Genomic DNA, 27,306 nt, shown 5'->3' with positions numbered 1-27,306 from the left:
AAAATAAAAAATAAAAAAATAAAAATAAAAATTGAGGGAAAACCTCAACATAATTTACCACATTAGCAAACTAACAAAGATAAACCATGGGATTATCTCACCTGACAGCCGCTCCTGATTGAAACCGCCTGCAAATCAGGGAAGGGAGCCTCCTTGACCTGACAAAGGGCATCTCCACCAAATAAATATAATCATAATATCAGTTAACATCAGACTGATGCCAAGAGACTGAACACTCCCTTTAGGAACAAGGCACAGATTTTGTTCTTATTCTGCCACTCAGCACAATACTGGAGGCTTTAGTCACTGAAATAAGGCAAGAAAAAGAAATAAAAACCATTGATTGAAAAGGAAAAGATAAAACTACCTTTACCACCATGATCATCCATGCAGAAAGGAATCTCACAAAGAGCCACTAAGGCTAATACAGAAGGTTATATGATTGATACATAAAAATCAATCATATTGGAGGATCAGGAGGCACAGGGAAGACAGTGAGGGGAAAATGGATTTGAGTAAAATATACTGACATATATGTGTAAAGTGCCGCAATGAAACCCATTACTTCATAGTTAATGTGAAACTAATTTTAAAAATTAGAAATCATAGCCAGGCGGTGGTGGTGCATGCCTTTAAATCCCAGCACTTGGGAGGCAGAGGTCTAATTTTCTATATTCTAGCAGCAAACAATTGAAGCTGAAATTTAAAACATTTATCATAGCATCAATGCAGATGTAAGTATAAACCTAACAAAATGTACATAAGAGACCTATGTATTCAGAAGCACAAAACAATTGAGAGATCAAGGAAGACCTAAATAAATGGAGAGGGACAGTGTTCACAGGTTAAAAGGCTCAGCATTGTCAGCTAAGACATCTGTTCTCAGAACTGAGGATGTGGTTCAGGACTATGTCACTTGTTCAGTACCAAACACTACAAAAATTCCTTCAGGTTGTACACAAATTCAACACTATCCCAAACAAAATCAGAAATTAACACTGAGTCTATAATTCATATTCATTCACATGGCTTCAATTGCTAAGTTATCATAGAGCTATAACTGTTAAGGCAGTGGCGATTTGTCTAAAGTCAGACATCCAGACCAAAGAGAGATTACATGGGGAACTGGTTCTCACTATTGGGACAAAGTCAACTGGGAGCTGGAAGGAAGAATATCTTTAACAAGGAACTCTGGAAGATCTGTCCCACCCCCATGCCACATGCAAAGTGTACAGAATAGAACAAAACGTAAATGAAAAACCCAAACAATTCAACTTCCAGGAGAAACCATGAGAAACACAGCCGTGACCTTGGGTTAGGCAAAGATTTCTTAGACAAAATACCAAAAGTACACTCCGTGAAAGAACGAATAAACTAGATGCCATCAAAACAGAAACGTCTAGTCTTTGAAAGGAACTGTTGGGAGGACGGAAAACAAGACACAGACTGAGAAAAATATTTGCATTTATCTGAAAGAAACTTGTAAGTCAGCAGCTTTCCAAGCTCTCCTCCTAGACCAGCGCCCTGTGATTAATGGGCTTAGCTCAGGAAGAGACTTGGGCAATAGAGAATCATGGCCAGCAGGAATCTAGCATGGGGGTCTCCAGCTTCAACAATCCCTACAGGGTGTGCTAAAAACCAAGTCATTGCCCTCCACCCTTGGAGTTTCGGAATGAGAAGGGGTCTGGATTCACATCTCTAGGAAGCTCCTTGACCACCACACTTTGAGAAACCCTAATTTTGAACAGAGTAGAAATACAATGCCAGATGCAAGCTCTCCCAACAAAGGGGCACTTCCTAGGTACACTCCCAACAAAGGAGCACTTCCTAGGTACACTCTGGTTAGTAAGAAATCAGTTTTCATGTATTGTGAGAGCCTCCTATTCTTGGGAGACCTTTCTCAGTTTTCCTTAATAAATCTAAAAAGAGAAAGCTTCTCTTTTTTATTAGCTTGAAACTTCTGTATCTGCTCATCAGAGCTTCTGCTTAAAGAAGCAACTCCCATACAGTGTTTCTGAGCTGGCAGGATTCTCCCCGGCCTCTTCTTTCACAGTCTGCTTTCGTTACCACTAAGGTGTTTGAGCACTCTACCAGGACCAGATCTCTATCTAGAATTCCCCCTGGATGCTACATACTGCCTTACAGCAACCATACCATAATATCAGCAAGCAGGAAACCATGTTGCCCCACTTAAGCCTATCACATTTCCCTGATTCTCCCCATGGTAACCCACCCCATGCAAGGCTGTCATCAGGTCTCACCATCCAAAATGGCCCACTGATTGTCAATCTCCGTATGCTTCAGGTACGAGTCTTCAATGGTGGGGTCGTAGTCAGGCACAAAGATCTTCTGGAAAAACTGGATGGTGAGGGCGCTCTTGCCCACACCTCCATCTCCCACCACTACTAGTTTATACGTGGGGAGGTTGTCACTGGGTACAGCGCTGGTGGCCATGCTTCTGGTAGCCACACCTAGGGAAGAAAGACACACAGGATGAGGGAGGGATCTCTTTCTTTTGAACTAGGGAAAAAAATAATCATGGGCTTTCTTTCCTGAATCTGAGAGAAATATTCATGGGAACAAAAACTCCCAAAGGTCAATTAGAAAGTGAAACAAGGCAAAACAACGTGAACATGTCATGTGTGGTCCCACTACTCAACGTGAACGTGTCATGTGTGGTCCCACTGCTCAAAGACAATCACCGTTCCAATGACCTGTTCACCACTATTCCCTCAACAGCAACTACATGCCAGGTCCGGTCTGATTCCCACCATCCCACTGGTCTTCACCAAGCTCAGCTAAAAGCTGTGTGGAGAGAGTTCCTCTACAACTAGCCTCTGCCCCAGGGCTGCACACGTAAGCGGGGTGTGTGTGTGTGTGTGTGTGTATGCTCTGAGCGGAGCAGGGATAGAAGACACACACCTTTCACATCACCGCCTATCAACTATAACAATTCCAATATTATCAATCTGAATTCCCTGCTGAGAAAGACCTGAGGCTGTTGAGCCCGGAGGACAGAGAGGCTGTGCAAATTCAGCATGCCTGTGCTCTGGGAGGCCCTTTCCAACCCAAATCTGCCATCCTGTCCTTCCATCTTCTTGTACTTTATCATGCTGAAGTCATGCCAGCATTAAAGGGAATCTGTCCATCCATTTAAGCTGGGACAAAGAAGGAAGAAGCAGGTATTGTAGTGGTTCACAGCAGGAGCGGTTCTCTCCCCCACCAGGATCTCTGCGATGCTGGGATGTTTCCGGTATCACCAAGGGGGCAGAGGCAGGGAATCTGCTTCACACTCTAGGAAGCACAAGCTGGCCTTCCCCAGCAAAGACCTGTGGGCACTGAGAAGCTCCCCACTAAGGCAGGTGATAGAGCTGGAAATGGGGGCCCAGGGTTCTGAAGAATGATAAGACCTTCCCAGGCTAAGACTGATCGTGACGAGGTGACAGAGAGCAGAGTGACCTTGGGAAATGATGTCACAGAGTGCCCAGAAAGAGAGGCAAATGGGGGTCATGGAAGGTGCACTCAGAAAACCAGGAAGGAACCCAATGGAGTGCTATCCGTCAGCAGCCAGCTGTGGGCTGGCAGTCAATGTCACACACTGGTGAAGGAAGGACACTTTGTAAGGGCCAGAGGTGGTGGCTGGCTCCAAGGAATAGATTTTCCAGACACAACAGTTGCACACATGAACTCCCAGCAACTGTGACAACATGCACAAGATGGCCACAAGCCCAGGCCAGGCCAAAGCCCAGTGCGGACCAAATTCCACCACTAGCGAGTCGCCACTGGCCACTGGCTGCAAGGAGGAGGGTTAGCTTTCTGGTTAGTTAGCCACACACTTGGGGCAGACTCCATGCCCGAAAGTAGCTGGGTAACACAAACTGGACTAGACAGAAGAAAAGGAGGAGATGCTCAAAGTTGGATGGGTAGGGAGGTGAGGGTAGGGAGGGTAAATGTGGGAGGAAATAGGAGAGGTGGTGGATGGTGAATATGATCAAGATGCATTGCATAAAAATATTCTGAAAAGAACAATTAGGACTGCTAACAGGGACAAAAGCAGCCCACTGAAGATCCTGGCAGGGCAAAGCAAGCCGCAGGGCTCACAGGCCACTCCCAAGCAGCATAAAAACCAATCCTGGGGGAGCAGACGCTTGCTGCTATCTCTGTACAGATGAAAACACCCCAGTGCTGCGCTGGGGAAGAGAGAGGCTCAAGGGGTAGCTGGTAAAGAGGGTGGGGGATAGCATAACCCAGAGGACAAGGGCTTGGGGTTCCTGCCGCTACCACTGTGTCCCTCCCACCCCCACCCCAAAGCATAGTTTTCTTCTATACCAGACTAGCAGCCAGTTTGAGAGGTATTTATAATTATTTTCGACTCTACAAGATCTTCGACGCTAGGCTGCGACACAAAGGGTGTTAACAAAAACGTGGGCTGTGTGGCCATGTTGATTTGCATGTGGCTGAAGGCCAGCGCTGTTGCTGGAGCCTCCCCAGTCACTGAAACCTGATGTTGACATTTCGGACTCCCCCAAAGTGTGGGGGAAGTACAAGCTTTTCTGCAGGCAGGAAGAATATAAATCTGTCAAAGCTGGGCTGAGAACAGGCTTTCAGAAATGGATCAAAATTAAAAAGGGGCATGCCCTCTAAAGAGTTAAAACACTCTGTCAGGTGAGACTTTATTGCAAGGAAAAAGTCTAATCGGGGAGCGTCACAAAAATGTTAGGAATGGGGAGATGGAGGTGTGAATAATCCAAATGTTGGGGGGGAGGGGGGATAGCAACCAGTTAACTGGCTGGGTGTAGTGGTACACACCTTTAATCCCCAAACTGGGGAGACAAAGGCAGTAGGATCACAAGTTCAAGCAAATGTGGGATACATAGCAAAACCTTCTTGCATATGCATGCGTGCATACATACATACATAGAAACAAAACCAAAACAGGATGCTTAACAAACCTAGAAAACGATTTGTACTATATATGGAAAAACACCAGACCTCTGAACAGCAAAGGTATAGGGCCACTATTACAGGGAGGCATGCATACATGACTGTCCTGGCCCAGAAGTGGAACCCAAAAGAGCAAGGTTTGGAAGGTGGCTATTCCAAAATCAGACTGCAGGGCTCTTCAATTTCCTGTGTCTGTTCTGTTTTCCATCTTTCTCTCTGTGTGTCTCTCTCTGTTCCTCTCTCTCTCTCTCTCTCTCTCTCTCTCTCTCTCTCTCACACACACACACACACACACACACATCTGCTCATGAATACAGTCAACATTCTTAGCCATGAATTCTATATTGACAGATTCAAATCAACTATGAGTTGTAAATTATTGAAAATTTGGCAATCTTATCAAAAGCAATCTACAGATTCAAATGCAATGCCCATCAAAATCCCAGCAAAATTTTTCACAGATCTTGAAAGAATGGTACTCAACTTCATATGGAAAAGCAAAAAACCCAGCATAGCCCAAACAATCCTGTACAATAAAAAAACTTCTGGAGGCATCACAATCCCTGACTTCAAACTCTACTACAGAGCTACAGTACTGAAAACAGCCAGGCATTGGCATAAGAACAGACAGGAGGACCAATGGAACCAAATTGAAGACCCAGATATTAATCCACACACCTTCAAACACCTGATATTTGACAAAGAAGCAAAAAAAATCAAATGGAAAAAAATTTAAGAATATTTAACGAATGGTGCTGGCATAACTGGATATCAACATGTAAAAAATGAAAACAGACCCATATCTAACACCATACACAAAACTCAAGTCCAAATGGATCAAAGATCTCAACATAAAGCCAGCCACACTGAACCTCATAGAAGAGAAAGTGGGAAGTACACTTGAATGCATGGCATAGGAGACTACTTCCTAAATATAACCCAAGCAGCACAGACTTTGAGAGAAACAATTAATAAATGGGACCTCCTGAAACTGAAAAGCTTCTGTAAAGCAAAGGACATGGTCAACAAGACAAAATGACAGCCTACAGGATGGGAAAAAATCTTCCCCAACCCCAAATCAGACAGAGATCTGATCTCCAAAATATACAAAGAACTCAAGAAATTGGTTATCAAAAAACAAATAATCCAATAAAAAAAAATGGGGTACAGACCTAAACAGAAAACTCTCAACAGAGGAATCTAAAATGGCTGAAAGACACTTAAGGAAATGTTCAACATCCTTAGTCATCAGAAAATGCAAATCAAAACAACTCTGAGATTCCATCTTACACCTGTAAGAATGGCCAAGATCAAAAATACTGATACAACTTATGTTGGAGAGGTTGTGGGGTAAAGGGAACACTTCTGCATTGCTAGAGGGAATGCAAGCTGGTACAGCCCCTTTGGATGTCAGTGTGGTTATTTCTCAGAAAATTAGGAAACAACCTTCCTCAACACCCAGCAATACCACTTTTGGGTATATATCCAAAGAATGCTCAATTGTGCCACAAGGACATGTGCTCAACTATGTTCATAGCAACACTGTCATAGCCAGAACCTGGAAACAACCTAAATGCCCCTTGACCGAAGAATGGATAAGGAAAATGTGGTACATTTACACAATGGAGTACTACACAGCAGAAAAGAATAACAACAGCTTGAATTTTACAGGAAAATTGATGGAGCTAGAAAACATCATTTTGTGTGAGGTAACCCAGACACAGAAAGACAACTATCACATGTACTCACTCATAAGTAGTTTTTAAACATAAGCAAAGAAAACCAGCCCGCAAATCACAATCCCAGAGAACTTAGACAACAATGAGGACCCTAAGAGGGACTTACATAGATCTAATCTACACGGGAAGTAGAAAAAGACATGATCTCCTGAGTAAATTAGAAGCATAGAAACCTTGGGGGGAGGGTTAAAGGAGAGGGGAGCAGAGAAAAATGTAGAGCTCAAAAAAAATCAATAAAGAAATAAAAATAATAATTGAAAATTTTTTGGGAGGAAGGAGTCTTGGCGATCTAAACCAGTCACCCAGATCTTTGTTGGTGAGGACAATGGAGAATCAGGTGCCCCTGGAGCTCCTAAGGATGAGCTGAAGGCCTTAGGTGAAAAGATCACAGGTTTTTACACAATTAGTTAGCAAAAACAGTCTTTCACCAGCCCCACCTGAAGCTGGCAGGCTCTGTCGATGGTAACTTGAGAACAGCCTGGGAAGATTGGCAGCCCCTCAACCAAAGCCAACCATCCTTCACCGTGAAAAAGATCAGCAGGAAACAAAGCTCCTCTCTGGCTTCTGACCACACCTGTCTGGGAGGGAAAGGCGCATCCCTTCCAGTCCTCTAGACTGCTTGGCCAGCCTGGCTGCTGCTGACATCAGCGAGACGAGGCCTTGAGAAGCTGCTGCCCCTGACCTCCCCGCTCAGCCTTGAGACCTGCACTGGGAATATAATCTGCTGTACTCTTCTTCTAGCCTTCTCCCAGTCCCAGATGCTGGGTCACAATACAGACATTAAATCTTATCATTCTTTTATAATTTACGTATGCTACACTAATAAAACATTTTTGTATGTGAAAACATCATTTGGAGCTGGCTCTGAAGCTTGGTTGGTGGACTGTCTGCTTAGCTGCACTAACCCTCTGGCCCCCAGAAGCTGGAGGCCATGAGCATGCCTGTAATTCCAGCACTGGGGAGGTGGGAGCGGGAAGATCAGAAGTTCAAGGTCATCCTTAGCTACGTAGTAAACTGGAAGCTAGCTTAACATGAGACCCTGACTCTAATTTTTTTCTCCTGACATGTATGGGCTATTTTTTTCTCACCATTATTCCTTAAACAGTATGATATCGCTTTTTATGCAGTGTATCTATCATATTGGGCGTGTATAATGCAGAGGTGATTTAAAGTGCATGGGGAGGTGCTATGGCATTTTATGTGAGGGACTTGAGAATCTACAAATCTGGGTATCAGTCAGGGTTTTGAAACCCTGTATGCCCCCCACCCACCCATACCAAGGGATGACTGTAATAGACTTGTATAGTGTAACAATTTGAGAGTGTTAAAATCTCCCTCACAAAATAAAACATGCAGGCTCCCTGAAAATATTGTCTGCTTTCATTTAAGCTCTTTGGGATAGAGCTGGATGTGGCTCCAGCACCAGAACCAACAATGCAGATGAGCTAACACATACAGGGGCCACAGGAGAGCGGACAACAGGACTGCAGGAACGGGGGCAGACAGGAAGGACAGACACCCTCTTCTCTGCTTCTCCGGTTAGCGGAGCCTGGTGCCTCTGTCCTCTCTCCCCCCAATGGCCAATGACGCTGGCCAGAGCTCAGGGGCTTGCTGGTAAGAGACTTTTCCACCCTCCCCTGGAAGCCAAGTAAGCCAGCAGCAGCAGGCAGATGGGAAAGGGCGAGGAAATAAACCATTTCTGTTGATTGTGTTCTTCAAAAGACCACAAGGTAAGACACACACTAGCAACAGAGGACCCAAACTTGCCCTTTGAGTCAGAGTTCAGACCACCCACAGCAGAATCACCTGCCGACTTGCTATAAACAGCTTCCCCTTGCTGAGGCAGCTGGCAGGAAGTGGTCAGTGGAGGTCTCCCTTCTTTTTATAGAGCTCTGACCGACCTCAGGCGTTGAAGAGTTCCAGGCCACAGGGAACCGCAGCAGGCCAGGGTTCCCTTTCTCTTGGACTTGGCTTCTTCCTAGGACTCAGAGGAAGAGGCTCACACTGTGTCAGGCTAAAAACCCTCTTCATCTGTCCGCAGCTGATGGGTCAAGTTCAAACTCCTACACTGAGCATTTAATGACACCCTCTCATCAGTAGCCCAAGGTAACCGCCCTCGCCACCTGTGCAGCAGGCGTACTCTAGTCCCTGCAGCTAGCCTTTGCTCTCCCGGTGTGCCCACCGTCATGGAATGTCCACTGTTCACAGAATGGCGGTGTGCAGAGGGGGCCAGTCCAGGCCCAGGAATCACTTCTCAGGGGAGACACAGCCTCCACTTTGTGCTTTGAGCCCCATGGTCCACATGCAGAGGCCACCATCACACTTGGAATCTTCTAAACATTTGTCATGCACCCCAGGGCATGGGATGCCTCCGTTGCCCTCTGTCCTCACAAAGCCTAGCATGGAACAGGCTGAATGCACCAGGGTTTAAGCACTGGCATTCCCAAAAACGTTATACAACCCGCCAACCATGGGGCTGGTCTAAGTACACACAGGACTCATGGAAACCCTCTCAGCCAGGCATTGGGATTGTGTCCAAGGGGTGAGATGAACCCCACAGATAGGACTCTTTTGGAATAAATGTGAACCAGAACAAACTGGATCCAGAGAGCCCCCAATACAGAAGTGGTTTTGACTGCCTGTCTTCTCCCGGGGGGCATGTTTTTCACCCAGGGGGAAAATGGATCTAATGTCTTTGTCATGAAGATGACAGGGTATATGCCACACTACTACAAAGTAAGATGGTCTTGTATGGCACAAGGAAAAGATTCTTAAATGCCAATCAAAGGCTAAGCTAAAAGTCACCACAAGGCACAATCACTGTTGCCACATGGCCATGGAGCAAACTACTTATATTTATATCCTTCTTCTAGTAAAAGTTATTGTTGAATGTTTTTCACTTTGGGGGCTACTAGGTGGCCCCTTGAAGGCAAGAAGGTAGCTGGTTTCTTGTCACATTTTGCCATTCATTTTCTTTTGGGTTTCTGTCCACTGACCAGTTGTATAACCTTGGGTAGCCTCAGGATCTTCTCTAAGCATGAAATAAAATGGCATTAAATATGATAAGCTCAGAAAAGGCACCCAGATATTTCCTCTCTTGCCTTTTTACTATGTTCCCAGAAGCAAAAGCAAACCCATCTCAGTCCTGTGACTCCCAGCCATGGCCTTTTCCCTCATTTGAAGTCTCCCTGCCACCTCATCTCCATCACAGCCAGATGCTGCAGGCCTATGTGGGAAGGTCGCCCATCGTTTGGGGCATTGTTTCCATGGGAAAGGCTCTGAGGTTCCAGCTCCCTCCACATAGGAACCAACTTTTGGAACAGCAGCCATTTGGCAGGGAAGGCAGCTGAGCTGGTTTCCATGGTAACCACTGCTCCCCAGAACCCCGCCCAGCCCACAGGCTACACCAGCAGTCTAACCCATTACTTGCTCTGGAAACTTCCTCCTAAACAGCAATGCTGCTTTTTTTTTTAAATGATTTTATAACATCAGGCATCTTTAAGCTGAGAAGTAAGCTTTTTCTTTGGTTGTTTTTTTCCCTCTCTACCCCTCTTTTTCCATAACATGAAATTATTTCCTGAATTCCAGAACCACTGCCCCAAGCAGATTACAAGCACCATGAGGGTGACAGCCATATCTTCCCCATCACCTCCCAGGGCTGCAGGGGTCTTTCTGTCCTGCCCCCACTTAGCCCTTCTACCCTCTCTGCCTGCTCTTGTGCCAAGAAGGGACACAATGCCCCTTCTTCTGCAAGAAGAAGCAGGTATTTGGGTGCTAAGCCTAGCATAACCTTGTCAATCAGTAAGTTTCAAAATATGATGGGTACAGGGGGCTGCAGAGATGGCTCAGCAGAAGACCCAGGTTCAATCCCCCACATCTACATGGTGGCTTACAGCTCTCTGTAACGCTGCCTAGTTCCAGGAGATCTGATACCCGTCTTTTGTTTTCCCCAGGCACACCTGCTACATGTGTGGTACACAGACAACAGTACAGGAAAAACACACACATAAAATTAAAACAAATAAATCAAATGTGGTGCGTATATCTGAGAAAATCCAGGGACAAGACGACACTAAGCTCAGTGGCTGTCAGTATGGCAGCCGAGGGGGTCAGAAGCAGTCTTGATTCTTCAGCCAGGCAGGTGATGAAGTCCCACCATGAGGCTTCTTAATCTTTTAGACCCTCCAATTCCCCAGCTTTAAAAATAAAGAACAAGAGCCCAGTGGAAATAACATGGAAGATGCCTGAGCAATGACAGGGGGATTAACTGACCCTGATTTTTCTCCCAACATACTAGGTCCCAGTGTCTTAGTTCAATTCCTTGCCCGTGCGTGGATCTGACTTGAGGGACTCTCACTCCACACAGGGGTGATGGAGGACGCTTGGGACATCAATCTGCTTCCCTCTTCCCAGATCCTACAGAGTCCCGAGCGTTTTTTTTTCCCCAGAAGAACAGCCCAAACCACTATGAGAGCTGGTCATGTGGAAGAAATGGTGCTGGCAGCAGACACTGCCAAGGAGTCCAAGGAGAGGTCCCTGGCCACCCACCGACCTCAACTAGCACGACTCTCAAAGCAATGTCATATAGTCCTGGTTGAAACCAGTGGTGCCCAGAGTGGTAACAGCTGCCAAAGGTAGTGCTTAAAACTGCCATGCCTTATGGCCCCTGACTTGAATTCATTTGCAGCATCTCACAACCTCATCTGCTACTGTGGTTCTCTTCTCTGGGCATTGTCCGTCCTGTGGCAGCTTCCCTGACACGAGGCTACAGATTGTTAAGAGGCCAGAGCAAGGGTACAAGCACCCCAAGGCCGCTGCCAGCTTCAGTGAAGATCTGGTCCTCACCCTTCTTTCGCCTCTCTATTTTGACAGTAATTATTCTAAAGACTCCTCCTGAGCCCAGCAGTCGGGCTGGGAGAGGAGGGTGTGCTCATCATTAAGGGCGCTCTTCTGAGAGTGTATTCACGTAGAGCTGAATCCGTCCTGGGAAGCTAACCTCACCTCTGTGATGTCTGGGTGTGCCCAGCACTGGGGGGGGGGGAGATGAGGACACATTGGGGGTAGCGGCCCAACCCATGTAGAGGAAATGGCTCTGCATTCCAGGAGCTGCCCTTCCCTTCTGCACAATTCCCAGAAATGGGATGCTTCCCCCAGCTGCTGACCTACCAGTAATGCAGGACCCACCAGGAGTCTGGGGCACTTGGCATCCCTCCCTAAGCCTTTCCCCTTCTTCTCGGTATGACATCTGTGCCAACTCAGCCAGCACTGTCCCTGGACCGCTCTCCACCTCTAAGCAGCCACCTCTGCGCCCAGCGACCTCCATCCATCCTTACCGTTGACCCACCAGCCAGCTACATATGTAAGCGCTCACCACAGAGGACTTTAAGCCCAAGTCCGTATGACCCATGTGTGGCTGAGTGTTGCTCCTTCCCAGAGCCACGACAGATGTCACTGACTGATGGTGGGCTCCTTCCTTCCTCTTAGAGTCCTTTCCTACCTAGTGCTGCTGGTAGGCAGAAACAAGGTGATTGACATACATAGACAGCGTACTTGGCATCCCAGATCTAGCTCACTACCGTTCTTGTTCTCCCCCAAGCACCTCATGAAGTGGTTTTTCTTCCCTTGGGGGAGGGCCCTTACTCGATCATCTTTGGATGATCCTGTCATTGTCTTATGTTATCTCCTCTTCTCTGCCAGTCTCTTCCACCATCAAGAGAACCAGGAAGACCACACTAGAAGCAAGCAAGGAGAGAGCCCTAGTGCCCTTGTTCACCCTGGAGCTAAGGTTTCTTGGGTCCGACTCACCAGTATAAAGAACCTTCCGGACAGGGGACGGGCACCCATCTACCATCTAGCGCTGAGTCTCTGAGAGGTGTGCAGAAACTTCTGGCTACAGTCATGACAGCCATGAGGGTGTTCACAGCCAACACTTAATACAAACAAATGTGTCAAAACTGTCGGGAGATTCTGCCATTCAAATAACTCATTCAGTTCTCAAGTACTGATTTGATGAACCCAGTTTTATAGCTCCAGAAACACAGGGCAGTGAAATGGCTCAGTGGGGAAAAGCATGCACTGCCTAGACTGAGGACCTGAGTTCAATCCCTGAGACCTACATGGTAAAAAAAAAAAAAAAAAAAAAAAAAAAAAAAAAAAAAAAAAAAAAAAAAGAGAGAGAGAGAGAGAGAGAGAGAGAGAGAGAGAGAGAGCTGTCACAAGCTGTCCTCTGACCTCTGCACACACTCGATGGTGCACACAAACATACATGAGTTACACAAATTAACAGGCAAATATAATCTAAAAACAACTGAGAAGCAGAGAAGTTAAAATCACTCTCCCAAGGTCTCCCAGCAGAAAGGAGTACTGTGTCCCCAGAGCCACCTCCAGCCACCACTCTGGGTGTCCTCCGGTGGCTGGCAGGAGGATGGACATGTATGTGCAAAGCCAGGCCAGGGCAGAGAGAGTAGAGGCAGGTGTGCTGGTGAGAGCACAGCTGTGGGTAGGGAGGTGGTATCAGGGTCAGACACAGGCAGGCCAGAGCAGGGATACACACGCATGAGCGAGCGCGCCTGCACACACACACAACTTCCCCACCCCAGACGGGGATAAAGCCTGCTACACAGATCTGATCTCGGCAGATACCTTGTGAACCAGAGAAGAAGTGGGATAATCTAGACAGCTCTGAAGCCCCATTTTCTATCACTCTCATATCCATCTATATTCAGAGTTGCTGCTTCCAGCTGGGCCTGAGGCTGGCCCCTTACCTGGAACTCCAGACCAAGGAACTGGCGTGCTATAGGATTAAAAGTCTGTAACCTTGAGCAGTCACTCACCCTCTGGAAAAGTGGCAACAGCAGCAGCGCTTAGCCTCGCAATGCTGGAGGCACTGCATTTTGTTCGCTTGTTTGACCCAGCGTCTGACACAGAGGAACTCCCTCGTAAGCACCAGGTCATCACCATCATCAACATCCTTCAGAAACCCATCCAAGTCTCTCCTCCTGCAGGAAGAACCTCTACTCCTTCCAGGCCCTTCCAGGGCCCAGGGATGGTCTGCAAACTACCAGGTCAACGGGACAGCTCAATAGAACTCACTACTCACTGCTGGAAGGTTCTCATGGGAGTCTTTTGGACTGGTTTCCCTGCAGACTCTGTGCTGGAAGAATCTGCCATGATCTGTACAGCAGTTCCCTAGGACAGTAAGCCCCCAAGTGCTCACTCACAGACTGACCAGGGGCCATGCCTTCTCTCCCATGTCTCCAAGAGTTCTGGAAATAGTTGCTCTCACTTCAGAGCACACGAAGACAGCACATTGTTCATGGGTTCAACGTTCACCAGTACCTCCCTCAAGATCTTAAATACCAGTGTTCTCTACCAAATACCAAGGCCTCTCTGGGTATCTTGTGCTTTGGAGATTAAGTATATCATGAGGAAGATTAAAAACTGACAAGTGCTGTAGGATAATGTTCTTGTACGCTGTAAAGATTTGTCACTCATATTGGTTTAATAAAACACTGATCGGCCAGTAGTCAGGCAGGAAGTATAGACAGGGTGACCAGATGAGGAGAATTCTGGGAAGAGGAAAGGCAGAGACAGAGACAGAGTCACAAGCCAGATACAGAGGAAGCAATATGAGGATGCCTTACTGAGAAAAGGTACCAAGCCACATGGCTAACCATAGATAAGAATTATGGATTAAGTTGTAAGAGATAGTTAATAATAAGCATGAGCAATAGGCCAAACAGTTTATAATTAATATAAGCCTCTGTGTGTTTCTTTGGGAATGAATGGCTGTGGGACTAGGCGGGACAGAAACTTCCAACTACAGACAAGCCATAGGACATAATAAATGGCCAAATTATACCTGAGTCCAGAGAAGAGTGGACTGGGTGAGGAACCAGTACAGACAACTTCTTAGGATTCACATCAGCTCACAGTCTGTGCACTGATGCTATAATGTAAGATGTTGTTGTGTGGTTTTTTTTTTTCCTTTTTTACTCTTTGTTTTTTGGGGGCCCACCACCCAGCTCCCAAATAATCACATGGAAATTTATTCTTACTTATAAATGTCAAGCCTTAGCATGGCTTATTTCTAGCCAGCTTTTCTTAATTTAAATTATCCCATCTACCTTTTGCCTCTGGGCTTTTACCTTTCTCTATTTCTATATATCTTTTTTTTCCTTCTTATTTGGTGTCTGGCTGTGTGGCTGGTCCCTCACTTCCTCCTCTTCTTCTACTTCTTGCTCCTCTCTTCTCTCTTCCTATTTATTCTATCTGCATGCCAGCCCCACCTATCCTTTCTCCTGCCTTGCTATTGGTCATTCAGCCCTTTATTAGACCAATCAGGTGTTTCAGGCAAGCAAAGTAATACAACTTCAGAGTGTTAAACAAAAGCAACATAAAAGAATGCAACACATCTTTGCATCATTAAACAAAAATTCCACAGCATAAATGAACGTAACACTTCTTAAATATTCCACAACATAACAGTAAGAGTCTGGGAATAGGGGCATTTTAGTCAGGCAGGGGGGTCTAGGGAAGCCTTCCTAGTAAAGGCAATGCCAGAACAGTCTTTTAAACCACACAGTTATTAGTCAGGTATACAATGAAGACAAGCACGTCCCAGGTGAACAACAGAAGCTGCAAAGCTGTGGCTACAGTGTGCTCCCAGTTTGGGCTCCCTTCTCCAGCAGGGTCCTCCAATTCTTCAGCACTGCTACTCCTAAGCTGTCCTGGAGCACAAAGACCGTCCTGGAAAATCGTGCATGGGAATCTTTACTTTCGGAAGAGACAGAGCCTTCTAGACTTTCCCTCTGTTGCTCAGCACCCCTTCTCCCATACAATCTCTGATCCCAATAATTCCTAGCAGCGTGTCCAGACCACAGGGTACTGGTGCCCACAGGCAGCCTTCCAGTAAGGGCCTTCCAACTGAACCCCCTCCAAAACTCTCTTTGAGGAGCTGCCTCTGTCTTCACAGGCCCTCTGAGCTGAGTTCCGAAAGGCCTCGTTCTCCGAGCCCTATGGAGCCCCTTGCTTCAGTTTATAAAATTTCAGGCAGACTCCAAGTGGCAGCCATTATCCAGTGACCCCTAGAATCCTTAAAGACAGGGTTCTATGGCTTTGTGCTTGTCTAGCTGAGGTCGGACCGCAAAGCTCTTACGTGACCCCGTGGCCATACTGCCTCTTTTAAGGAGCATGCCCCTTTGTGCCACCCCTTCTATCAGGTTCCTCTGGTAGCATGAACCAGGGGGTTGACACAGCTGGCAGCTGCAGCTAGAGAATGCCTACAGCAGGGCAGATATTTTGTGTCGTTTCGTTTTTTGAGACAGAGTCTCACTGAATAGCCTAAGCTGTCCTGGAGCTTGCTATTCTGCCTCAGCCTCCCAACAGAGAGTTTACCTTTTTAGACTAACCAGAAGTCTGTTTGTGTATGTGTGAGAGAGAAATCTAGACTTTAAAATACTGACCATTGGGGCTGGAGAAGAGAGCTCAATGGTTAAGAGCACTGGCTGCTCTTCCAGAGGACCCGGGTTCAATTCCCAGCACCCACACAACAGCTCACAACTGTAACTCCAGTTCCAGGGGATCTGACACCCTCACACAGACATACATGCAGGCAAAACAGCAATGCACATAAAACAAAAATAAATTCGAATACTGACCATCAGTTTAAAAGGTTTTCATTGTACAAGCCAAACAAATGACCCCCATCCCTCCTAATGGTTCTGCCACGGATCAACAGCCACCTCCCTGGTTCTTTCCAGCATGGACGCAACCCTAGGGCTGTGGCAGTCTGGGACAGATAACTCTTTTCACTGCTAGCCTGGCCTGAATCTGGCTGCAAAGAACCAAAAGACAAAGCAGTGGAACTGACCCCGTGCAGTGACACGGGTTCCTCGGCCTGCAGGGAAATTTCCAGGGGTGTGTCCTCCACAGAGAGGGCACACCGCCTGCCTCGGGAGTGGCTCAGACCCAGGGAGGTAGAGGGTGAAAGGTACATTCAAAAAGGATTTTGTTTTCCTCATTTACTTTCAAAACATTAAAGGCCATTATCCAAGACTGTGACCATTTTTTTTATGCTTGACCGAAATGGGGACTAGGCTCTTCCCAGAGGTAGGGTGAGGCAATCTAATTTCCATTTTTAAAGAGTAGCCAGATGGATGCGCCAAGCAAAGGGGAAACTTCCTGGAAATGAGCTGGGCATGGCAACAAATGGGCTGATGGGATTTTCCTGTGTGGAGGCCTGTGGAGTGGTACACGGAGAACCAGCTGCCTGGGTCTGAGCATCCACCAGGGCTCAGGGCAGGGCAACTCTCCCAAACTCAGGATTCTAAACTTTCTAGCTGAAAAAGCAGGACGCGCGTGCGCGCGCGCGCGCACGCGCGCGCGCACACACACACACACCCTGAGCTCTATAGTTTTCTGTTTTCTGGTTTTTCCTCGGCCTTCCTAACCACGCAGATTTGGTTTAGAAGGGAGAGGGAAACCAGGCAGACTGCTCAGGAGCAGACTGCCCTAGACCCAAGGGCAAGGCTCAACCAAAGGTCAGAACAGATTGGGTGGCCAATTGCCCACCCTCTGCTTGCTTGCTTGTGTCCATCCTGCCTTCCTTTGGTTTTTTGTTGTTATTGTTGGGTCTTTTTTTTCTTTTCTTTTTGAGACCTCTCAATATGTAGCCTGGTTGTTCTGGAACTCACTATGCAGACCAGGCTAGCTTTGAACTCACGAAGATCCATCTGCTTCTGCCCTCCCAAGTTCTGGGATTAAAAGTATGTGCCACTTCACTTAGCTCCCTCTGCTTTCTGTACAGCATTTCCATTAAAACTCATTCATCTCAGAGCTGGAGTTGTAGTTCTGTCGGTAGAGTGTTTGCCTAGCATTCATGAAGTTCTGGGTTTGATCCTCAACACTTCACAGAACACATGGAACAATTTACACCCATAATCCCAGAACTTGGAAAGTAGAGACAGAAAGACCAGGAATTCATGGTCATTCTTGGCTACATAGCAAGTCTGAAGTCAGCCAGGGATACACAAAACCGTGTCATGGAAAAAAAAAATATCAATCTTGCCTCTTTGCTAGTTGTATAATCTTTAGCAAATTAACAACTGTGCAAAATTATTATTATTTTTGAGACAAGGTTTCTTTGTAGCTTTGGAGCCTGTCCTGGAATTCACTCTGTAAACCAGGCTGGCTTCGAACTCACAGAGATCTGCCTGTCTCTGCCTCCTGAGTGCTGGGATTAAAGGAGTGTGCCACCACCCAAACTATAAAACTATTATTGGTAAGTGACAGACAGCAGCATGGTTGTCGGAAGAAGAGCCAGGCTGAGGCCTGTGGCCAGGGTATACCATTGTAACATCCGTTCATTAAACCCCGACCACACCCTAAACCCCATGACATACCTCCCTGACTGCTAATGTGCCTTGGACTTGCTGGATGAGATTCCACATATGTCCTCCCAGAGCCCCGTGATCTCTCTTGACCACATTTCACAGTCTGTGACTGAATGCCTAGTTGTATATGACGTACTGTGACCTCTCTACTCGATGGTCAATGCACATCCCTGCAAAGCTCAGTGAATGTCTGCAGACCCAGATCATTTCTGCTCCGCTCAGTCACTCGACAGAAAAGAGATCCACTCCTGGCTTGGTCATTAGGAGAGGCAGCCTGACTTTAGAACTTACATTAGCCTTAATGATGGCAGTAACCATCCTACAGCATTGTGTTCTTCTGGAACTCCAGGATACTGAATTCTGCCTAGAGTAACTCTCTAATGCCCTTTTGGATTTAAAGGCTCAAGGTTAGTCTAGAGCAGACTTTCATCACAGCTCCTCAATCAAGTGACAGAAGTAAGGAGTTGTCAGCTCTGAAAGTGTGCAGGAAAACTGATCACTGGGAAATGGTAGTAAACTAGGGTTGAGAGAGAGAACCACAGAAGTTCTCCAAGCAAATAGCCAAGCAAGAAGAGAAGGGATGTCACTGAACTTCATGTCTGGCTCTTTTCTGAGAGAAACCCTCTTTCTCCGAGATCACGGTGAAAGCCTGATGTATATAACACAGCAGTAGGTTGGTAGGGCTTAGGAAGTAAATAAGCCAACCCTACCATACCCACGTGGGGCACAGCAGATAGCTGATCCTGGAGGTAGACAGCCAGTAGGCACGGTCTTCACCCTCAAACAGCCAGAAACACCATGGGCATGGGGGGGGTCTCACTGACGCTTAGGCAATTGTTAAAAATGGCACCCTTGGAGAACTTCAGTAAGGAGAAAATCCTCCGGGAGAACTGAGAGCTGCTGGGTGTCTATCTCCCCACACACATGTGGGATGGAGGGTTGACCAGAGAAGAGAGGCAGGCAGAGGGAGCTGGGGCATCTCTTCTGTGTGTGGAAGGGAGGCTCATAGAAGCAGGGACTCTCTCTTAAGATCACAAAGACAAAATAGAGAAATCAGAGCAGGGACTTCATCCAGAAAAGAGAAATCAGTTGGGTGGCGGTGGCGCACGCCTTTAATCCCAGCACTTGGCAGGCAGAGGCAGGTGGATCTCTGAGTTCGAGACCGCTGATCTACAGAGCCAGTTCTAGGACAGGCTCCAAAGCTACACAGAGAAACCATGTCTGGAATTAAAGAAAAAAAAGAAAAGAGTCAAATCTGAGAGTCCCTAAGGGCAGGTTGCCTGCTTGGAAGCCTGGGTGGGTGGCCCCAGACCCTTGCCTGGCACCGTTGGAGACCCTGCCTAGGGCAAAGCCACTCCACCCTGTCCATTCCATTCCACCCACGTGCAGGGCTTTCTCCAAACCCTCTGCCCATCCTTCCTATTCACCCACACCAACCCTAAATAGAACCGTCGCTGTGAAATGCTCTCTCTATTAGAATGGTTATTTTGTTAAGGTGCCAAGTGACCAGTTCCTGCACCCCTTTCCATCCTTCCAGCCATCCCCAGCTAGAGTCCAGAAATAAAACAAAGGCTTTGTTCCTTTATTTTTATTTCCTCCATAAAATCTTAAACATGCAGGAAACACCCACCCAGTCCCAGATAAGTGGACTCAGGCCACAATCCACGGAGGGTGGGTAGAACTCGGGGCAATGAGTGGAGGAGACAGGAGGCTGGCTGGGAAGCCAGCTGGTCTTAAATGCCACCAGGGTACCTGACCTTTGCAGACCCTGACTTCTGCAGCGCAGCTGGAAAGGGTGTGGTGTGCAGGGGTAGACCTTCCCACTTTCTGCCAAGAATCTCAACCTGAGGAATGTGGGTGTGGAAGGACAGCGGAGGAGACACAGCCTATAAGACCACGTTTTAAAAATGTGTGTACGTCCCCAAGGTGTTGGGACAGTGTCTCCACCCTTCTTCCCTCATCTCCAATAAAGGTGTTGAAAGAGCTCACAAGGGGCTATTTTGGACTTTGGGCATGATTCCAAAGAGGAAGGCACTGGCTGAGAAAGATGCATGGTTCTGATCAGCTGCAGTTTCCACTCATGCTAATTAAAACATGAAGAGGCCAATTTGTGATTATCTAGAAAGGGGGAAATTTTCCAGAAAGTGTGTTGAAATTCTAAAGGATAAGAAAAAAGAAAAAAACAGTAAACACCTTGAAATTAATTCTTTTGAAATGAATGTAACACTCTTGGGAGGCAAGAGCCTGTCCCCAACTTTCCCCTAAATGATCGGCTCTTAAGAAGTTAGGTGTCCCCTAGGTTCCCTCTCCATTACTGGTGATTCTACTGATTCACACACAGCGCCACATGCTACAGTTACTTTCAACCTCGGTGCTCAGTGTATACTGTGGGCAACCCAACACATAATATGTGGCATAGGTTTTTGTAAACCCAAACTTTTTATTTTCTGGGTCTGTAAACAGAACACATTCATATATTTCTGTATAAGCAAACTTAGTTCTATAGTCTACGTAGCTGCTCTCACTGATGTCACTTGTATAGGAAGACAAACACTAGGTCCTTCTGAGGTCTCCACTCTCAGCCTCGGTGACTTTTACAGCATCTCCATCAGATGGAGAAGGCTCCAGAAGTGTGACCCCCCCTTGCTGGCAACTCAAAAAAGGTGCTTCAATCCTCACCAGTTCACAATGAGGATTCGAGGACCACCCCAGGTCCCTCTGGCATATTACAAAGCGAGTTTAAATCACAGCCCCCACTAGTGACACGTTGGGGGGAAAATCTGCTAGCAAGGAAGGCCTTCCAGAACCGTCTGCATCTCCACAACACAGCTTCATAAAGCAGCTCTCAGCTGTTCTCACTCCAGTCCCAAGATGAACATTAACAGGAGTCAGCCTGTGGGTGGAAAGAAGAGGTTGCCACCAGTTGTCACCAGGCGCATCCCCCACCTCTGCAGCTGAAGAGTTGTTTATCCCTGCCTGGCAGAGAAGAGAATCCCCTATGAGGCACCTGGAGCCCTTTATAAAGGAAAAACAGAAACATGAAGAACTGGGGATCAGACAGTGCCTCCACTCAACTCGGTCTGCTTCCTTAAAGCTAGTCCTGTACTTCTGTTTGTTTGGCTTTGCCTTTTTGCAACAGGTCTCTCTACAGAGCCCTGGCCGTCCTAGAACTCACTATGCAGACCAGGCTGACCGAATTCACAGAGGTCTGCCTGCCTCTGTTTCCCAAATGCTGGGATTAACATTGTGAGCCACTATATCCAGCCTTATACTTTTGTTTTGAAACAGGGTCTCAAGTAGTCCAGGCTGGCCTTGAAATGTATCAGGGATGACCTTGAACCCCTGATCCTCCTTCCTCAACCTCCTGAGTGTCAAGACTACAAGCATGCACCACTGTGCCCAGCTTACTCCTACAGTTCAGAACACACTATGGGCTTTTTCAACGACTGTTTAAGAGATGAACGTCACAAATCATATTCTAAAAACAGAGTCATAGCTTTTCTGTCTTCTCCAAACCACGCCTTCTAGTCTCCACTTAAATTACAGTTGGGTTAGAACTAAATTTTGATCGGAAACACATCAATAGAGGCAGATGTTGGTGAGGACAGATGCACGGATGTACGAGTTAGAAAAAGACCTTCGAGAAAGGTCAAAGTCCAACAATACACATCACCTTCCTTCCCGGCACGGTCACAGGAGGAGAATGGAGCTACCAGCATCCTCAGTGGAGGCCTCACTAGCAACTTCGGTGGGTTACCTATGAGGCCTCACTAGCAACTTCAGGGATTACCTGGCTAATGAGGCCTTAGTAGCATTTTCAGTTGGTTATCTAAGTATGAGGGCAAAGAGAGGTCTAATAACTGGAAACTAGGCACAGCCCTCAGCAGGCTCATGCTGTGCCCAAATTCACCAGGCCAAAGGACCAACCTCTGGTTTTAAGTCCTGCACTGCCACAGGAAGGATCAAGTGCAGAGAAAATGGTCAAACCTGTTCATTCTGAGTCATGGTGTTCATTACATTATCCTTCGCATTTTTCTTTTTCAAAATTAAAACAATATGGTGAGGAAGTGATTTAGGGGTTCACAGGTGGCTGCTATCGGATCAATGGAGTCAGGGTTACTGCCAGTCACTCCTCTCTACCCTTCGTGAATCAGCCACAGGTTTGCCTCTGAGGTTTCCGCTATGTACAGGGTTCTCATGCAAAAGGTCTTCCACCCACTCTCCTTAAAAGGCCCCTGCCCCACGGTATTGATTACACAGAATCAGACCTCACAGCACCAGCAGAGAGGAGACTGGGTTGTGTGGTCCTCTGGTTCCGTGAGCAGCAGATGCAGCAGAAGTAGCACATATGCTTGAAATAGAATGTGCTCAGACTCCTCTCCGGTGCAGCATCTCAAAGCTCATGATGACAGAGAGCTGCTTAGCCTTCCTGAAACCTGGATTCCACAAGCACAGAAGGCTAACAGCACCCGGTGACGATGCCGAGGTTCACGGATGGCAAATACAAACTGTACAAGACAGGGCCAAAGTATAGGTCCTTGCTGAAGGGAAGATGGGCAGGTAGATGGGTGGGCAGGTGGATCGATGGACAGACAGATGGATAGGTGGGTGAATGTATAGATGGCCATGCAGATAGGATAGCTTTAAACCATGCCACTGAGAAGAAGTTGAAGAAAGCAAAACTGCCCATCTTATAAGACACATGACTGAGTGATTTGTGTGGAACAGGGTAAGGGGTGAAAGGCAATGAGCAAATTTCCCGGTGGGACAGAGTAACCTGAAGGGCAGTGAGTGCCACGTCTACAAGGGTCCAGCTTAAGCCAAAGCTGTCACAGACGGAAGGGCAGTCCTGGCACACAGGAGCCACGGGACAGCCTGTAGAGTGAGTCCTATCTTCTCCCCGTGTAAGTCCCAGGATTGAGCTCAGGTCGGCAGGCTCGACAACAAGAGTCTCTACCTACTGAGCCATCTCAATGATCCTCATTTTAGACTGTTTTTCAGACAGTCTCTTGTAGCAAAAAGATGGCCTCAAACTTGCTATGTATCTTACGATGACTCTAATCTGATCTTCCTGTTTCTGCCTCAGGTACTGGGGTTACGGGCTTAGAGTATAACACCTGGCTCTAAAATTTTTCTGTAGCATTAATCTGAGAAAAATATCCATTTAAAAAAACAGCTCTGATATGATGCCTGCTTGTATTTTTTTATATAAATAAAGCATAGTAACAGCTATGTAACTATTCAAATGAGAATCTTTCTGTACCACATCTTAAATTATCTCTCCATCATGATGAGAAGTGGTTCTGCTGGGTGTGATTCTACACTAAATATTCTGGAGGGGGCCTACTGGGTCAGGGTTCTATCATTTGAGATGGCTGCAACCCTGGTTGTGCTCTTATTCTTGTGGCCCTCTCTAGTCTCCCAGCATATTTCATCTGTGTATTTCATCTAATTCCCATGACAACCCCGGGCAGAGAAGCCACAGGCAGAGCCTGGGCCAGCACAACACAGGACCCACCCAAGCCCTCTAGACGGTCTCCGAGGGCCAGGCCTGACCTTGGAGCTCCCTACCCTGCCCAGTTTAGCCCCTCACTCCTTGCTGAAGAATCAATTCAATTCTTGGCAAAATCTCACTAGTGGAACAAGCAAATGTGAATGGTGACTTTCATCCATTGAGAGATAGCCTCATACCAGGCTCTCCAAACAGAGAATAAACCCTTCTGAGATCCAATGTGTCTGTCACCTTAACAGCTGGGGATGACCCATATTTTCATTTGACCATCTGGCTACCCTCAAGCCCATCCAGTAGAGCTGGCAGACACATAAAAGGACTAAATTAATTAACAGGCTAAGTTCACACGGTTGCTCCATGCCTCCCATGAGAGGTAAGGCCTGAAGAAAACTATCTTGAAGCACATAAGCCAGATGAAAAGGTGGGGGTGTGGAAGGCAAGCCAAGGAGGGCTGGTGAGGTGACACTCTCAAGGAATAAGAATGCTACCCAGAGGACAAGAGACACCACTGTGGGTTGCACAGCAGGTCGTGATGGGGTGGGCCTGACCTGTGGCTTTGCAGTGACAACACAACTCCCTTCCTCAGAGTCTCCCAGGGTCGGCTACCGGCTGAGGACACACAGCACCTGTCTCTGTCGACGTTGGACACCATCTCTGTCCTTTAAGATGCTCTACAGAAGAACAGTACCCGGCTGAGACATATGACACTCTCCAAAAACCGTGGCTGAAGCAATGGGCATTAGACCAGGAGGATCAATCCCATGACTCATTTTCAGAGATTCCTAAAGGCCCCAAGTCATAGGCTTCGTAGCTTTGCTAGCATGATGAGATTTAGAATCTAAGAAGCTAACCTCTGGCCATGTCTGTGAGGGTGTTTGGGATATGTTTCATGCAGGAGGGAATACCTGCCCTGGGTGTAGGCAACACCTTCCAACGGGCAGGTGCCCTGAACTAAATCAAAAAGAAGGAAGCGAGCAGAAAGCCAGTACTCGCCTCTCCTGCTCTAGAACTGTGGATGCAGTGTGACCAGTCATCTTACATGCTTGCCACCCCAACCAGAAGCCGTCTCACCGGAATGCCTTCTCTGCCAGGAGGGGCTGTATTCTCACACTGTGAATCAAAATGAACCCTTCCGTAAATTGCTTTTCTCAGGCCTTTTGTCACGGCGGCAAGAGAAGTAACCAACACACAGGTTCAACTCTGCACGCCAATGTTCTCTGGCTTCTCATACATACTTTTTAAAAAGCGGCGTCTCAAGATCATGAAAACCAAGACTCTAAACTCCAGAGTCTCAGCTTCCATGGCTACCTGTCCCACACAGTAACTGCCAGAAGTGTACAAGATCTTACAAGAGCCTAGGGTGTCTTTGGGAGCCTTATCTGAGCCTCATCTATCTTGTGTTATTTGTGTGTTGTTATTGCAGCCCAATGCACCCCTGCAGACTTGGACCATAGGGCCCAGAGGTATCATACTATGAGGTAAGGCTACAAAGGGCTCTACTCAGCACCTGCGGAATGGGCACCGGCCAGGTGCTCCAAACTACAAGGCACTCACATCCAGCTCCTTCGTTTTTCCCTTCTCTATGTCCCTCGCAGCCGGCTCGTGCCTACACTCACACCCTCTAGACACTAGAGCGCATTCCGGCTTTGTACAAGGACCTAGTTCACACTTAGTACTGTTTGTGCAAGCCATGCAGTACCCAGGAGCGGTGTGTTTTCAGGTACTTCCAGGGTAGCACACTGTTTGGGGGGTATCGCATCAGCAGACAAGGATACAATGACAACAACACGAGTCAAATATAGCACAGAGATCACAGTTTCCTGAGAACTCAGGAGATGCAGGGGGTGAGGAAGCATGTAATGTTAGGACCAGTCACTCTAAGGGCTCAATTCATTAGAGATGATCACTGGAGATCAGGGTGAAATATCTGTGCCTAAAACTCGTTATATTTGTCACACACAGAGAAATCATAAATGCAGCCAAGCGCAGTGGTGTGTGCCTTTAATCCCAGCACACAGGAGGCAGAGGTGGCAGATATCAGTTCCAGCCAGCCTGATCTACACAGTGGGTTTCAGGTCAGCCAGGGCTATGGAAACTGCTTTCTGCAGGAAGGCAGACAGCTCAAGAAGGTAGTCACCTGCCTCCCGGGGGGGGGGGGGGCTCTCCTCTCCAGAAGGAAATGTCAAGGTCACATCTGGGGGGCCTGGGGACTTGCTTAATCTCCCGCTGCAAAGAGACTGACCTTGAAACCCCACAGCAACAGCGCCCCACACCTCCCACCCTGGTGGAGAAAGGCCCAACCGTACCATAAACCCACAGACAGAGATGCTAACTGCCTGCTGGGTAGCGTGAGCAGACTCATGAGGAAACACCACGGCCTGAAACATTTTCAGCCCCAGCCAGCAGGGACATGCAATTTACAGGAAATTCGAAGATTTACGGAATGTTAGCGGCTCAGATTTCTTCTCTGGGAAAGGGGGCAGGAGAAACTCTACAAACTGCCTCGGTGAAAGCACTTTGTTCAGAGCTAAGCCCTGACGTGTGCCGGTTAACAGACATAGCCACCACCTCACACTTCAACCCACTGCTGCAGGATGCAGGATGCAGGATGCAGGATGCAGGATGCAGGATGCAGGATGCAGGATGCAGGGTGAGGAGACGGCTGCACTAGCCTTAAAACCCGGCACCCCGCCGTGGACGCCCCTCTCCCTCTTTCCCCCTCCCCCCCCCTCTCTCTCTCACACACACACACACACACTCAAAACAGGGCAGGCCAGACATAGGGTCAAAAGCAGTCTTCTTTGACACAGTCCTGGGTAGGCTGTTTGTCCACGGCCCCCTTTCTGGGTACCACCATCATTAACATCTTTCTGGTGGGTCCCTGTCTGAAGATACCCTCGTCCAGGCAGACCACTAGAGGCCACAGTTCTGAGCCCCATCGGTCTACTCTCTCTAATTTGGTCCAGAGGAGCAAAAACCATGGTAGTCCAAAGAGGTTCCCCGCCACTAGCGCTTGGGTCAGAGCTCAGGTGAAACTGTCTTTGTCCCCTCTCCAGACTACACGTTGTCCCAAGCCCCAGGCCACCTCAGCTCTGCAGAGGTTTCTAGCTGAATGTCAAGAGCCCCCGCAGATGCTCACATCTGCTTTTCTAGACAGTCTTCCTCGACCTCCTGCCCCTAAGGAGGGTCTTTTGAGTTCTTCGACTGACCACACTGGGCTGTCACTCAGTTTGTGCCCCTACCTTCCGGGTGGGACAGGAGTTGGCATTGAGCCTGACACATGGTGGGGCACCGGGCCGCGTCACTTTAGTGTGTGAGCGCAGGCCCCAGTTGTGACCAGAGCCCCAGCAACCCGAACCCAGGGCTCAGTAAAGAGTTGTTTATGAAGCAAGCCGTCTTTCATTATTCTCACGAATGTGCCACCCCTCCGCAGATCCCTACCCTGGTTAACGCCATTTTAAGCCAGAAGAGCCCCACCACCCCGTCGCCCACCTCCCCGCCAAGTCCTTACCCGGGCAACCGAGGAATCCCGGGGTGACTACAGTCAAAGGAGTCTGTCTGAGCGGTGGCCAGGCCCTCCCTGACTGGGGTCCCGGTGGCGAGCGACTTCACCGCACACCGTTGTGCTGGGGCGGGTGGCGGGGGCAGAGGCCACGCACAGCCAGAGCCGGGCGCCCGGGTGCAGCGCAGCAGGGCGAGCGAGCGCCCAGCGGGCCAC

The 27,306-nt window shown here is 47.7% G+C and overlaps 1 protein-coding gene across 2 annotated transcripts in view; it reads right to left on the bottom strand.

Annotated features, from left to right (window-relative positions):
• Positions 1-27,300, bottom strand: part of Mras (muscle RAS oncogene homolog) — a 51,442-nt gene extending 24,142 nt beyond the window's left edge. For both annotated transcript variants that reach the window (XM_005367817.2, XM_013354018.2), the window contains exons 1-2: positions 27,100-27,300; positions 2,262-2,471 (exon numbers count right to left, since the gene is read on the bottom strand). In XM_005367817.2, coding sequence (XP_005367874.1) covers positions 2,262-2,454 — 193 coding nt within the window. In that variant the 5' untranslated portion in view covers positions 2,455-2,471; positions 27,100-27,300. The remainder of the gene's footprint in view (positions 1-2,261; positions 2,472-27,099) is intronic.
• Between the last annotated feature and the right edge of the window lie 6 nt (positions 27,301-27,306).

This window comes from Microtus ochrogaster, unplaced genomic scaffold, assembly GCF_000317375.1.
Source record: "Microtus ochrogaster isolate Prairie Vole_2 unplaced genomic scaffold, MicOch1.0 UNK24, whole genome shotgun sequence".
Lineage (NCBI taxonomy): Eukaryota > Metazoa > Chordata > Mammalia > Rodentia > Cricetidae > Microtus > Microtus ochrogaster.
The sequence above is the reverse complement of the archived record's forward strand: the minus strand, read 5'-3'. Positions and strand labels throughout refer to the sequence as shown.